We start from the raw sequence: 13,773 nt of genomic DNA, 5'->3' as shown, positions 1-13,773 counted from the left end.
CTCCCCTCCCCTCCCCTTCTCTCCCCTCCCCTAGGCTCTTCCGCTAATCACCACGCATCCACACCTGCAAGTCTGCATTGCCTGTACCTGCTTTATTAGCCAAGGCACACTGCGTGTAGGTTGTGTTTCTGCTTCCAGTTTTTCACTTGCTGTTGCCTGTGGGCTTTGCTTAGGTCACCACTAAAGCCCGAATGCCTGTGTCTCCCCCAGACCCTCGCCAGACATCCGATCTGCAAGCATCTTGGACTTCGACTTCCTAATATGTAAAAGTATGAAAAATAAATACTTGTTGCTTATAAACTACCCTGCGTTGTAGCATTTTGTTAGAGCAGCCCAAATGTCCTAAGACAATTATTAAATGTTGTCCTGCCTGCCTCCGAGGGGCTTAGAAGCTTTGCATCTTATCCATATTCACCTTTATGACTTAAAGAGGAATGGAACCCTGTCTCTCCTGTTAACAATAGTAATGAGTTGGCATCTTCTGGCTCTTTCTGTCAATGTCAAGATTTCAGACCAAGAGAGTTATCAGTGCTTTATTGTGTACATTATATTTCAAGAATTTGACATTTGTGTATTTGTATAGTTCCGAAATCATAGCTATAATAATATTTTCCTGCCTCCTTTGTTGATTGCTTGCTTTTTGTGTCGTGGTTTTGTTTTTTCTTTCTTGAAATCTTTGCTTATTTTGTATATTTAATATTTAAATATTTAAACTGTGCTTTCTAATGAACTAGCCACTAACTACATGTGGCTATTTAGATTTAAGTTAAAATAAAAATAAAACTAGCTGGCAATGGTAGTGTAGGCCTTTAATCCCAGGACTCAGGGAGTAGCGGCAGGAGGTTGAGGAGTCCAAGGCCAGCCTCAGCTATCTAGTAGGGCCAGGCTGGTCTATAGGAGACCCTATCTCAAAAGAAAGAAAAGGTAGACTTTTTGGGGGGGGGGGTTGGGAATGTAGCTCAGTTGGTAGGGTCCTTACCTAGCATGCCTGGAGCACTGGTTTGGTCACCAGCACTCTATAAATTGAGAGTGGTGGCACACAACACTGTGGAGATGGAGGCAGGAGGATGAAAATTTCAAGGTTTGGCAGAATGATTTTCATGGCCCAAAGGTGGGGGGAAGTACTGTGAAACAGTGCCTCTTGGATGTAACACAGGAGATGCACCCAAACTCACAGCAGCTACTGCTGAGCAAGATCAAGCCCGGGTGAGGGAGGTGCTCACAGGGCTCCGCCCCTCCCCTCCTGAGGAGCTATTAGTAGCTGGTGGCAGCTAAAGGGGAGAGAGTGGAGGGGGGTCCTTTTTCCTCAGTAGTGTGGCCCCAGGTAGCTCCACCTCGCTTATCCTGTCATGCTGGGGTTTGTGTCTGACACATATTGGCCCCAATATGCCCTCTATGGTTTCATATCCAGTTTCCATGCACTGGCCTTCATCACTCACTGTTTCCTAGCGTTCCGCATTGTAATCCAGAACTAAGGGATATCTTTGAGGATTTGAGTGAGAACATTTCTCAGCATCTGTTCTAGCTCAGGAGGAGACACATCCTCTCACACTGCAGAGAATTTCTTTTCTAATCTTAGTGTCTTCTCACGGGCCCTGTGTGTGGCGTACTGTATTCTCTGTCCACTTGGCCCACAATCCAGTCTTGACAGCCATCTTCTTACTACCTGGTTCCTGATCCATTTCGGAAGATATTAATAGACATATATGAAGATTAAACAATAGGTCTCTGGAAATGAGTTAGAACCATATTTAGAATGTATGAAACATCACGAAGAACCCAATAACTAAAACTAAGGGGAAAAAAAATACTAACTTTCTCCTATCATTAAAAACATGTAACAAACAAGAGAGAGGGAAATAACTTCATTTTTAAATTGTAGAATTAATTAGAAGATGCTATTTTTAGACACATGCAAGGGCACATATGAAAAAATCTATTTATAGCAAGGTAAGCAGAGCCTACCTCCTCACACGCTTAATTTATACAAGAACAGATTAGGGGGAAAATTTTTTTTAATGCCACCTCAAAGATTGCACAAAGCAAACTTTCACCTGGAAACGTCAGAGTAGACAACTGTTTGTTTGGGAATCTATTGAGGTGTAAAATATTCATAGACAAGATAACGACAGAGACGATGGGGCCAACTTTTCTCATAGCTTCTTCTCACGGAAAGCATCACTAGACACCAAGGGTAACTCGACTCTGAAGTTTCTCAAAGGAGTCCGCATAAGTCTCGCGTACATAGAAAAGCAAGGGTGCGCCAAGAAGCTAAGCAAAGACACACTTGCAGATTTCTCACGTGCAAAGGAAGCTGGCGGGGGGGGGGGGGCGCTGGGGCGGGGTGTAACTGGGTCGTCTGAACTTCATTCTGAGAACAGTTTAGACGTTAGGACTAACCTGGACCTCTGAACTCTTGGTGAGAACTTCCTCCCGGGGAAGTCCACAGTTCGCCTCAGGATGTGGGTCATTTTCAAAAGGGCAGGGTTCTCAGAGGCCCACACCTTACAGGTTCCATGCTCCTACACATGCTCTGTCCTGGCTGTCTAGGCTTAGAACACCTGTTGCCAACCAGGGTACTTCAGGAGATTTGTGACAATACCTGGGAGCCTTTGATTGACCACACTGGGGAGAATGCTACTGGCATCCAGTGAGAAGGCAAGGAGGCTGCTGTGCTTTCAAGAATAAACAGGACACAGCGCTAACAGCAAAGGCTTTTCTAGTTCAAACTGTCAGTAATTTTGAGGTTTGAGAAATCCTGGTTTAGACCTATCTTCTTCCTCAGTGTCCTCAAAGCACTATTTATATGATGGGTCTGTGAATGCACAAGACATAGCTGGCTGGAAATGCTGGTGGTGCGGGTGTGTGTGTGTGTGTGTGTGTGTGTGTGTGTGAGATGGGTTTACACAGCAGCCATTCAAAGGATTTTCTCATTCCTAAGTACTTTGCTTGCACCCCTGTTAGCAGTGTGTACACACCCTCCGGTTCTCCGTCTGACTTAGGTCCAAGCCTTCTTACATTTTCTCCCTTTCTTTTATGCAAGACAAAATCAAAGGACATTTTTTTTTTCCTTGCTGGGAGTTGCAGCCTAACTGTCCATTTGGTTGTTTCAGCCTTCAACTACACCCCCCACACAACCAAAGAAGGGAGGGAGAAAGGGGAGGGGGTGTTAAGAGGCTCACACCTTTAATCCCATCACTCAGAAAGGAGACACAGGCAGACCACTGCCGGTTGGAGGCCAGCCTGGTCTACATAGTGAGATACCTGCCTCTAATAATAATAATGATGATGGCAATAAAAATAATAATGGTAGTAATGGCGATGTTATTTCCCCAACAATGACAGCTCATTTCCGAAGAGAGATTCTAGAGCTGGCTATTAAGATTATATTTTTAACTAATTTCATTAAGTATAGTACATAAGCAATTTTTAATCATTTTAAATATAGAAAAAGATAAGATACATTTTAATCTTACCACTGTCGGAGGATCTTAACATATCGACATAACCATCATCGATCTAATTTTTGTCATGTTACAAGCCATTACACCCTACAGAAATCTTATAATTTCTGCAGCATTTGTTTATATTTATTTCCCTTGTGTCTCCAAGTTCATTGCTTGCTTTTCTGATTTGTCGGTGTTGTGTTATAGGCTAGGTGATTATAACAGACGGCTGTTGGGAGCTGGAGTCTTTAAGTCCCAGTGTTAATCCTACTGCTCAGCTTGGACATAGGAGATGAGACAGACTAAGCTTAGAAACAGAACAGCCTTAGCATCTGAACAGCAAAAAAAAAAAAAAAAAAAAAAAAAAAAAAAAAAAAAAAAAAAATCTTTCTGAAGACTAATGACTTTGATAGGACAATTTATGAAATATGTAAATTTTCATCTCAGAGAGCTGAAGAGATAGATTGCTGAAGGGTGGGTAAGAAGACTTGCTGCACAAGTATGGGGTTATAAGTTCAAATCCCAGCACTGATTAAAAAAAAAAAATCCTGGCATGGTCATGCATGCATATTTGTAAGACCATCACTAAGACAGGAGAAGGAGGACATGCGGGTCACTGGCGCCTCCTGACCTCCAGCCTAGCTCCAACGTCAGCAAGAGACTCTGCCCCAAAGGAATAGAGGGGAGAAAACATCTTTCTTTAATCTCGGCCCATACATGTGGTACATACACCACACACACACACACACACACACACACACACACACACACACACACACACACACAGAGTTCTCATCTAGGATGTTTTTCCTAACATTGTTGACATTCTAATATGATATGGAAAAATAAGATGTTAAGTCACACAATAGGAGTTTTACTAAAGCATATTCCGTTGTAGATATTTGTATTTATGCTTAGTTGAACTGTGTAATAGTTTGAGCCAATCAAGATACTACATATTATAACTCAAGTGTGAAAAACACGTGGGATACCTAAACAGCCATCGTAAATATCTGACTCCGGCTGAAGAGCTGGCTCAGTAGTTCAGAGCTGGAACTGCCATTTTAGCGGATCTAAGTTCAGTTCTCAGCACCCAGGTCAGGTGGCTCACAACTGTTTGTAACTCCAGTTCCAGGGGATCCGAAACACTTTTCTGGCCTCTGTATCTCCTCTCTCTCTCTCTCTCTCTCTCTCTCTCTCTCTCTCTCTCTCTCTCTCAGGATGTAGCTCTCAGCTACTGCTCCAGCACCTGCCTGCGTGCCACCGTTGTTTCCCGACATGATGGTAATGGACTAAACCTTTGAAGCTGACAGCCAACCCCCAGTTCAATTGTTCATCTTGTAAGAGTTGCCTTGGCCTACAGGGGGAGGAGGTCCCCTCAGTCACAGTCATAGGGAAGGGGAGTGAGGGGAAAATGGGAGAGAGGGAGGAATGGGAGGATGCAAGGGATGGGATAACAATTGAGATGTAAAATGAATAAGTTAATAAAAAAAAATATATATATATATATATATTTTTTTTTTTTTTCTTAAAAAGAGTTGCCTTGGCCCATGGTGTCTCTTCACAGCCATAGAACACTGACTAAGACAGAATGACTGTGCTATGAGGCTAAATACTCATTTCTCTCAGGTAAATCTCCAGGAGAGGAGTTACGAGGTATTGAGTAGGAATGTATTAAGTCCCAAATAACTTTTCAAAGTACCAGTACCTAAGCACTGCATGAGATCATCGCCTGCCTCATATCTTCATGACTGTTGCTATCATAGACATAGTTCATTATATGCTACTGACATGACACAGAGGAGCATTTGACTCTCTGAATTCTATTAGTTCATTATCATACGTGGTACAGTGGGATGTACATGCCATGGAATGTGTGCAAGGGTCAGAGGATAAGTTACAGGAGTTGGTCCTTTTCTTCCACTATCCGTTCTGGGGTTGGATCTCAGGTGTCAGGCATGGGCAGCAAGCACTTTCACCCAATGAGCTATCTTGCTAGCCCACTCTTCGACTTTTTTACAGACCGGAGTTAGCAACTTTTCCACATGAATCAGTCAGTCTAGTCTCCCTACCGACCTATCAGTGTGTGTGTGTGTGTGTGTGTGTGTATGCATCTAAACAGCTGTACCATATTTCACATTTTGTGCAACTGTTAGTGGATGCTTGTGTTATTTCTATTTTATTTTTCTATTTCCACAGCACTGCAGAGGCTATCTCCATCTGTGCATTGCCCTGTACATATGCAAGGATTTCCGTGGACTAGATTTTTTAGACTCCCAAAGGAAAAGCATTAATGCTAGGGGTCGAGGTCGGCCACCAGTTAAATAAAGCTTAACCAAAAGTCCTTGCTGTGTTTCAGTCCCTGGGCTTTATTTTCTCTGTGTTGTAAGTGTGTGGACACTTTCCTTGTTTCATCTACAATAAACAGAAGCAGAATTAAAAACATAAACACGACATGGCTTTCGGGTCATCAGGCAGAAAATGCCTACAGCTGACAGGTCTTCCACTGTGTGCTGGCAATTTCCTGAAAATAAAAACAAGGTTGGTTTCTGAGTGGTAGTGACGGCGGCGGCAGCAGCAATAGCAGCGGTGCATGCCTTTAAGCCCAGCACTTGGGAGGCAAAGGCAGGTGAATCTCTGAGTTCCAGGCCTGCCTGGTCTACAGAGTGAGTTCCATGATAGAAAAGGTTATACAGAGAAACTCTGTCTCAAAAAACCAAAACCAAAAACAAAAACCTAAGGCTGGTGGATGTGAGCTTAGCCTCACTGTCAAGTTTTACTTCTTAACAAAAGGCCAAAATGTGTGCTTAAGAGGGACAGAGGAGACAGAGGCAGGTGGCACTTTGTAACTTGGCCAGGCTGGTCTGCATAGCAAAGTCCTATCCAGCCAAGGCTATGTAAATGAGACCCCGCCTCAAAAGAGAAAAAGATAATTAGTTATCAGGTCAAAATATTACATTTTAAAATGAGTTCTTAACAAAGTGAAAGTTGCAGGGTGGTGGTGGTACTTGCCTTTAATCCCAGCCCTTGGAAGGCAAAGGCAGGTAGATCTCTGAGTTCAAGGTCAGGTTGGTCTACAGGTCAAGCCCAGGACAATTATGGTACTTTTATTTAACTGGTCCACAAATAGACAAAGTTTCCATGAAGACTGTCAGTAAAGGGGTGGGGAAATAAAACACTAAGTTTGATTTTACTGGGGCATTTGTTTATTTTATATTATTTTTATTTATTTATTTTGGTTTTTTGAGACAGGGTTTTTCTGTATAACCTTGGCTGTCCTGAGCTTGTTTTGTGGACCAGGCTGTACTCAAACTCAATGGAGATCCATTTGTGTCTGCCTCCCTGAGTGCTGGAATTAAAGGTGTGTGCCACCAGGCTGGCTTACTGAGGTATTTAAAAGTGACAGCAAAACTTCCACTGGCTTGGTAACTCCCCTTGCACCTACAGCAAGAAATCAGGAATACTGACTTTGTTTCTACCAAAGGCCAACATGAGACTTTGCAGAGGCTAGGCCACTAGGCAGTCTGGTTTCTTCTATGGACCAGTAATGTGTGACTTAAAGGGACAGTTATGAGATTTACTTAAACATACAGAATGCCAGTAGCCTGGGATCCAGTGTTTCCATTGTGTCTCTTTAGTTTGGCCGGTATGGTTTGCTAGTCAACAACACGTTGGGAAGGCTATGTGGTTGCTCACTCATGACACATGTAAGTCACTAACTTATATCCAGCACCATCACCCTGATGGTCTGGGATGGGTCCCTGGAAACCTCTTCTCTCTTTGGTCTTCTTTCCTCTCCTCCACGATCCCTAACCTTTCCTATCCACTCTTTTCTCATAGGCTCCCATCCTGAAGGAGTGTCATCTACCCCTAAGGCTTTACTTGCATCCCAGTGCCCCGAGTGATAAATCTACAGCACAGACTAAGCGTGTTCTCTTTAGTTAGGGAAAAAAAAAAAAAAAAGTTAGTGCTGGTTGTGGTAGTGCACTTCTTCATCCCAGCACTCGGGAGGCAAAGGCAGGTGGATCTCTTTGAGTTTAAGGTCAGCCTGGTCTACCATGCTAGTTCTAGGACAGCCAGGGCTACACAGAGAAACTCTGTCTCAAAGAAAGGGAAGGAAGGAAGGAAGGAAGGAAGGAAGGAAGTCATCTCTCTCTGAAAACCTAAGAGGAGCTGGGATTGAACTAGCATCTTGTTCCTAGAATGATTTTTAAATCAATAAATAGATGATTGAGGCAGGTGTGATTCACACACCTTTGAGCCCGGCACTTGGGAGGCAGAAAGAAAAGCGGGTGGATCTCTGTAAGCTGGAGGACAGACTGGGCTACATTGTGAGTTCAAGGCCAGCCAGGGATACACAGTGAGACACTGACTCAGTAAAGTGAAACACACTCTTTCTTAATGTTCACTTAGATACCTCCTCCTTATAGAAACAATGTTATCCCTCCAGCAAAGGAAATCCAGGGATTACTTGGGAATTTAACACGTGTTGGCTACGGGTGACTGTATAGTTTATGTTTTCTGGATTTGATAATGAAAATTATCACTTTCATAATCAGAAAAAAAAATAACATTAGATACTCACATCTTGCCACTCTGGATTAAGGTAAGCTGCAAGACTGCCAGTATCAAAAGTTAGCAAAACAAAGCAAAGCAGCCAAACACACAGCACAGAACCTCAGCGAGGAGCCAAGGGATTGCTTATCAAGACAGCCATTTTGGGATATTGAAATGGCTCAGAGAGTAAAGGTACTCGTTGACAAGGCTTCCGACCTAAGTTCGGTCACGTGGTGAACCCAGTCACACAGCCATTCTCTTGCTCTTCCTCTTCCTCTCTTTCTCACCCCCCTCTCCCAGCCATTCTTTCTCCCAGCCCGTCCCCTCTCTCTGACACACACACACACACACACACACACACACACACACACACACACACACACACTGCTAGGAATGAACCAAGGTCTTTGGAATGCCCCCAAAGCACTGTGCCAGTGAAGGACATGCCCAGCCCACACACAGCTTTTATACCTACTTTTACACATAGCTCCAAAAATATCTGGTTATCTAACGTTACAGAAACTCTGAAGACAAAAGATCCAGCCAAGAGACTAGTAGTGGGCCTCAGCTTCGCTAAGAAGATAATAACAAAAGGAACGAATAGGGAGTTGGCTGAGGTGAGGCTCGGGGACAGATCTTGGACTAGCAGGCATGAGGTCTTGGGTTCAGTCCTCAGCTCCTTATAAATGAATAAATCATTCACAAGGCAACCTAGGAATAACCCTGGCAGAAACAGCTTTAAACAGCAGACATTCAGCTGAGCATGGTGGCGCACGCCTTTAATCCCAGCACTCGGGAGGCAGAGGCAGAGGCAGGTGGATCTCTGTGAGTTCGAGGCCAGCCTGGTCTACAAAGAGAATTCCAGGACAGTCAAGGCTAACACCGAGAAACCTTGTCTTGAAAAAACAAAACAAAACAAAACAACAACAACAACAACAAAAACCAAACCAAACCAACCAAACAAAAAAAACCAGCAGACAGTCACTATAAACGAGACTCATTTGAATACCAGAGTAGCAGGCTGCTGAAGAAATGGTGAAAATTCTTAAACCGTGTTTTCAAAGAATTGATCGAAGATACGTATGAGTTAGACCTGCTATACCAGAAGGAGTTTTACCTTTTCATCTATGTCTGCCACTCCAGACCTGGAGAACCATCTGGAAGGAATGGCTAATGACTGCTGAAGTTTAAAAGTAAGCAACCACAGGGATAGAGGCCCATGCTAGGGAGCGCTCACTGCAGGGCCCCCCCCCCCCCAGTCCCTGTTCCAAGGCCTGTGGTGGCATTGAGTAGGCAGCTGGGTCTGTCAGCTACCAAGGTGCAGTCAGCAGGTTACATATCTGTTGTACCTCCTTCACACTCTCCTCTTCAGCTCCTACTTAAAAAGAATGAGACAGAGACACACACACAAAGGGGGGAGGGGGAGGGGGGCTGGACACAGACACGGAACTAGGAAAACCAGGAAGAAGAGACTCTATCTGTGCAACACAGATTAGCAAACTGACAACATTCCCTTGCTTTTGTTTTCAGAGTGGTTATCACAAAGCAAAAAAGCAAAGAGATAACGTCTCCATCCAAAGCCTGACTGCCTGGAAGCAGGACCTGAATATTTCCTGTTCTTTCCGTAAAGTAGAAGATGCCCTCAGGTCCTTATCTGTACAGTGCTGTACTCACTGATGTGGGACCACTTTCTGGCCCTGTGTGGGAGCTCCAGCAGAGCCTATTGGAAGAGGCTGTTGCCTGGATTACGAGAAGCTTCTCAGCACTTTGTCATTTGACAAAAACCCAACGATGAAGGGGTTTTTCATTGTTTGTTTGTTTGTTTATTTCATTTTGTTTTAATTTACACTTCCCACACACCCTAAACAGGAAAAGCAATCACCCTGGAAGTTAATTTCTGGGCTTTGGTTTAATCTTCATCTCTCCTCTCTCTCTCTCTCTCTCTCTCTCTCTCTCTCTCTCTCTCTCTCTCTCTCTTTCTCTTTTCTTTAGAACCTGCCTGACTATTCTTTCTTGATTAAAGAAATACAGACATGGTGTACTTCTCCCAAATCAGCCAACTGAGGACATATCTAATAAAAGTCATTAAATCCTGCAGTTCCCACTGCAGGGGAACTTAGAAGGGAACAGGTGAGGGCATGTGGCACCCTCGCTCGCACTTTTCTGACACTTATACAAACCCATATAATGTGTGGAACTTATTTACTTATTTATTTTTGGCTTTCTGTTTTCAAATAAAAATGGTCCTTTCTATGTATTTTAGTGTACTTCCCCTTTTTAGTCTTAAGTGCCACGGACGCTTTGCCAGCATAGATGGACAGATGACAGACACACAGACAGATCTCCATGCAAACTAAGATGGATGTTCCATGACTCACACAGCCATCATCTGCTTTTCCCACCTCACTGACATCTGGGATAAACTTTTGTTACATATATTTCAGGTCTTTAGTTTCTATCACAGGTTCCTAGAAGTGGAATTTCCATGTCAAATGAGACATCTTCGAATGTTTAAAAATTTTATACTTAAAAATTAATTTCAGACCCTCATTATGCAGAGTTTCGGTATAAAGCTCTCACAATGCTTTGCATATTTTACTTTTCTAAAGCACGCGCATTATATCAAGGAATGTCCCTGTCACTTTATGTTCCTGTTGTTATAAATAAATAAATGTTTAAGTTATGGCTCTGATAGCCAGCATTAAATCACTGTACAAATGCTTATGACTTGGTTTATGAAAGCAGTAATTCACTGTAGAGACTCCACCCCCATGCTGTGTGGCAGCAGCAGTCTCGGCTCTCATATCCTAAGGCTCCCTCCCACTGAGCAGCTACACGGAGATCAAGGACCTACATCTTTTCTAATTGTTAACAGTTAACCTTAAAAAGTGTGTGTGTGTGTGTGTGTGTGTGTGTGTGTGTGTTGGGGGCTGGGGGGTGGGGGATGGAGGGGATGGGGGATGGGGGAGTGGGGGGTGGGAGGGTGGGGGTGGCATGTAACCAGCCACAGACAACAAACTGATGGCTGTTTTGGATTTCTAATATCCACAAATTGTTTGGAACAAACGAATCATTTTGCTGGTCCACACTAGAGACTGCATCCCATTAAAAACAAAAATAAAAGCCTATAACCAGTACGTTGCCATTATCACGCCAGTCTTTCAAAGGCGCACTCTTTAGCCACTTTTCAAGAGAATCATTGGTTATATTCCGCTTTGCGTTCTTCCTTCCCCCCACCCCACCCCTTCGGATTCAGGAGCATAATTACAAGCACAAGAAATAAAAGACAAAAACGGCTTTAAAGAAACGGTTAACCAGTGAAGCCCCTCAAAACGTAACCTCAGACGCCTCCGCATATCCTGAAGACCTGAGCACTATCAGAGATTGTTAAGACGCAGCAAGTTTGATACAGAAGTCTGTGACATGCAATTAATCTCCATTCATACCCTGCTCTGCCTGTCAGCAAACAAAGGTTCTGCTTTAGAAGGAGATCTGAAGACTTCAATTAAAAACAGTCAGCTAACAAGAAAATAATCTGAGCTAAAGGAAGGTGACAGGTGCAAAAATGAGTTGTTTACCCAAGTGTCAGTTTTGCACAATAAAGAACTGCACATCAAAAATGTCGAAGGAGCGGACTGCATCTCGAGCCTCTGAAAAATAAGAGGGGATTTTCTATCAAGGCTGTGCACAGAACTGAAGTATCATTTTAACAAGCTTGTAAAATGAGTTTCTTCTCGTAAAATGACTGACATCAATTAAAAAAAAAAAAAAGAAACACTGTCTTTAAATGCAAGGATAGAACTAAACTTGCAGCTGCTGTTCCTTGTCTAAAAACCAAAGAGAATTACAGCCTTCCTTTATGTATCTGATAACAAACCAACAGCCTCTCTTTAGATGCCCAGTGATCTCTTCTACCCTCCAAATAACTTTTTACTACTACAGTTTAGGTTTCACTTGGTTCACAAGATACTCGGATTTTATATGGCTTGGAGAACGTATCTCAGTGGTAGAGCATCTACCTAGCACGCCTAAGGGCCTAGATTCAACCTCCTAAGTACCAGGGAGGATAATTTGGCAGGAAGTGGTGCTTGCCGCCAACCCTGAAGACATAAGTTCGATCCCCATCACCCAGAGGATGGAAGGCGTGAGCCAACTTCCAACAGCTACCGTCTGACCTGTGCCGATGTGCTGTGCTGCATCCCCACCTGCACACATACACTCCAAGTACAGACAAATAAAAAGCCTTTCAAAAACAGATTTCTGAACCATCACCTCAAAAGAAATACCTAGCTGACAGACAGCTCTTACAGAGAGGCAATGCAGAATAGAAACAGTGCTACAAACAGAAACCAAAAGCACTCGCCAAATCCTTGATTAGGAGGCATTTATAACCAACATAACAAGGTAATGGAGATATAAAACCAATTACAGTGAGAGAAACTGAAAAGAACGGCAGCTTGCCAAAATCATGACCTGCCCAAAGCAGGCCACCTGTTAACGATGTGTGAAATACGTCTAAGTCGCCTGGATGCCAAGAGGCTTAATTCTGAGCAGTTTCCTCTTGAGACCCCCCCCCCCCATATGCAACTGCAGATTCCAGGCCTCTGTCCTCCCAAGTAAAACTGATTTTCACCACTGTGAGTCAAGGGCATGATATTGCCTACTACGGAAGTCTCTTCCGGGTGTCAGGAGTGTGTGCTGAGTGTCAGAAAATGTGCCCTCAGCTCTAAAGGACCATAGTTTGAAGGTGAAACATCACAACGGGACGCTTCCAGAAACAGAAGGTACCCTAAGGTTTCCTTTGGGTCGATGGCGCCCCTAGAAGTCTACAGGCTGGTAAAGGAGGCCTTACCTTTCCACACTTATAAGAAATCTCCTACCACCAGGCGTGGCCCAAATCTCCACAGATGTCCACTGTGTGCCTAGGAAACATCTACCAAGAAAGGAGTGGGTCTTCTGCGAGGTGAGGAGTCGGGACACAGCGGAGGATGAGATCTAATCGCTACACTGCACAGGGATTTCTCGGGAGACAGGTTTAAGGCCAAGCAAGGTACCAGGGGAGGCCCATGAACCTGGAAGACCTTAGAAATCTAGAAGTGATGCCAATGCCTAGAAGGAACAAAAAGTGTGCAACTCAAGGAAGTGGTGGAGACCCTGAGGTGGGAGAACGAGAGAGAGGTTGGCTTTGGGGACAAGGGTGGGATTGAGGATCTGGAAGCCAATTGGAGTTTATATTAGGTGAATGAAAGACTAGCGCCCTGGCGGCTCCTTTCTTGCCTTTAGCCCAGCGCTGAAGGAACTTTCTGGAGGGAAGGGAGCAGGACAGAGGTCTGGCACTGTGCCAGGAGTTACCTTCTAGGAGCCAACGGATCTCCTCCGGGAGGTCGAGAACCTGCATTTGCGCGGCGGGAGGAGGGTCACCACAGAAAGCGGAACAAGAGATACGAGGCCCGCTCCGACGGCAGCGAGCAGAGGGAAGCGAGCTGCACCCCTCGGCACCTGTACCTCGCCTGTAGCCTTGGGGCTCGGGCGCAGGGCGGGGCCTCTGGCCAAGCTCTCAGGAAGCCGCGCGCGCAGCGGGCTGCAGGAGCGAGGGACCCTGGGCTCAGGTGCACGGGGCTCGCGCCCTTACTGAGGTAGCACGCAAGGTCAAAGGCGTGGTCCTTTGAGCCCCGCACCAAAAGACTGCTTAGACTCCAAAGAGCCAGTGGTCTTGGAGGAAATATCGAAGCGCGGAGAATTTTGACTTTGGGGCGGCAGGTTTGAAAGG

At 44.5% G+C, this 13,773-nt stretch overlaps 1 protein-coding gene across 1 annotated transcript in view; it reads right to left on the bottom strand.

The window, feature by feature from the left end:
• The window catches only part of Skap1 (src kinase associated phosphoprotein 1), a 293,807-nt gene extending 280,359 nt beyond the window's left edge, over positions 1-13,448 (bottom strand). Inside the window, exon 1 of the mRNA XM_051158403.1 lies at positions 13,356-13,448. Coding sequence (XP_051014360.1) covers positions 13,356-13,401 — 46 coding nt within the window. The 5' untranslated portion in view covers positions 13,402-13,448. The remainder of the gene's footprint in view (positions 1-13,355) is intronic.
• Positions 13,449-13,773: the final 325 nt, after the last annotated feature.

The sequence above is a fragment of the Acomys russatus genome, chromosome 16, assembly GCF_903995435.1.
Source record: "Acomys russatus chromosome 16, mAcoRus1.1, whole genome shotgun sequence".
In the NCBI taxonomy this organism is placed as follows: Eukaryota; Metazoa; Chordata; class Mammalia; order Rodentia; family Muridae; genus Acomys; species Acomys russatus.
Note: the sequence above shows the minus strand (reverse complement) of the source record. Positions and strands in the feature narration are given on the sequence as shown.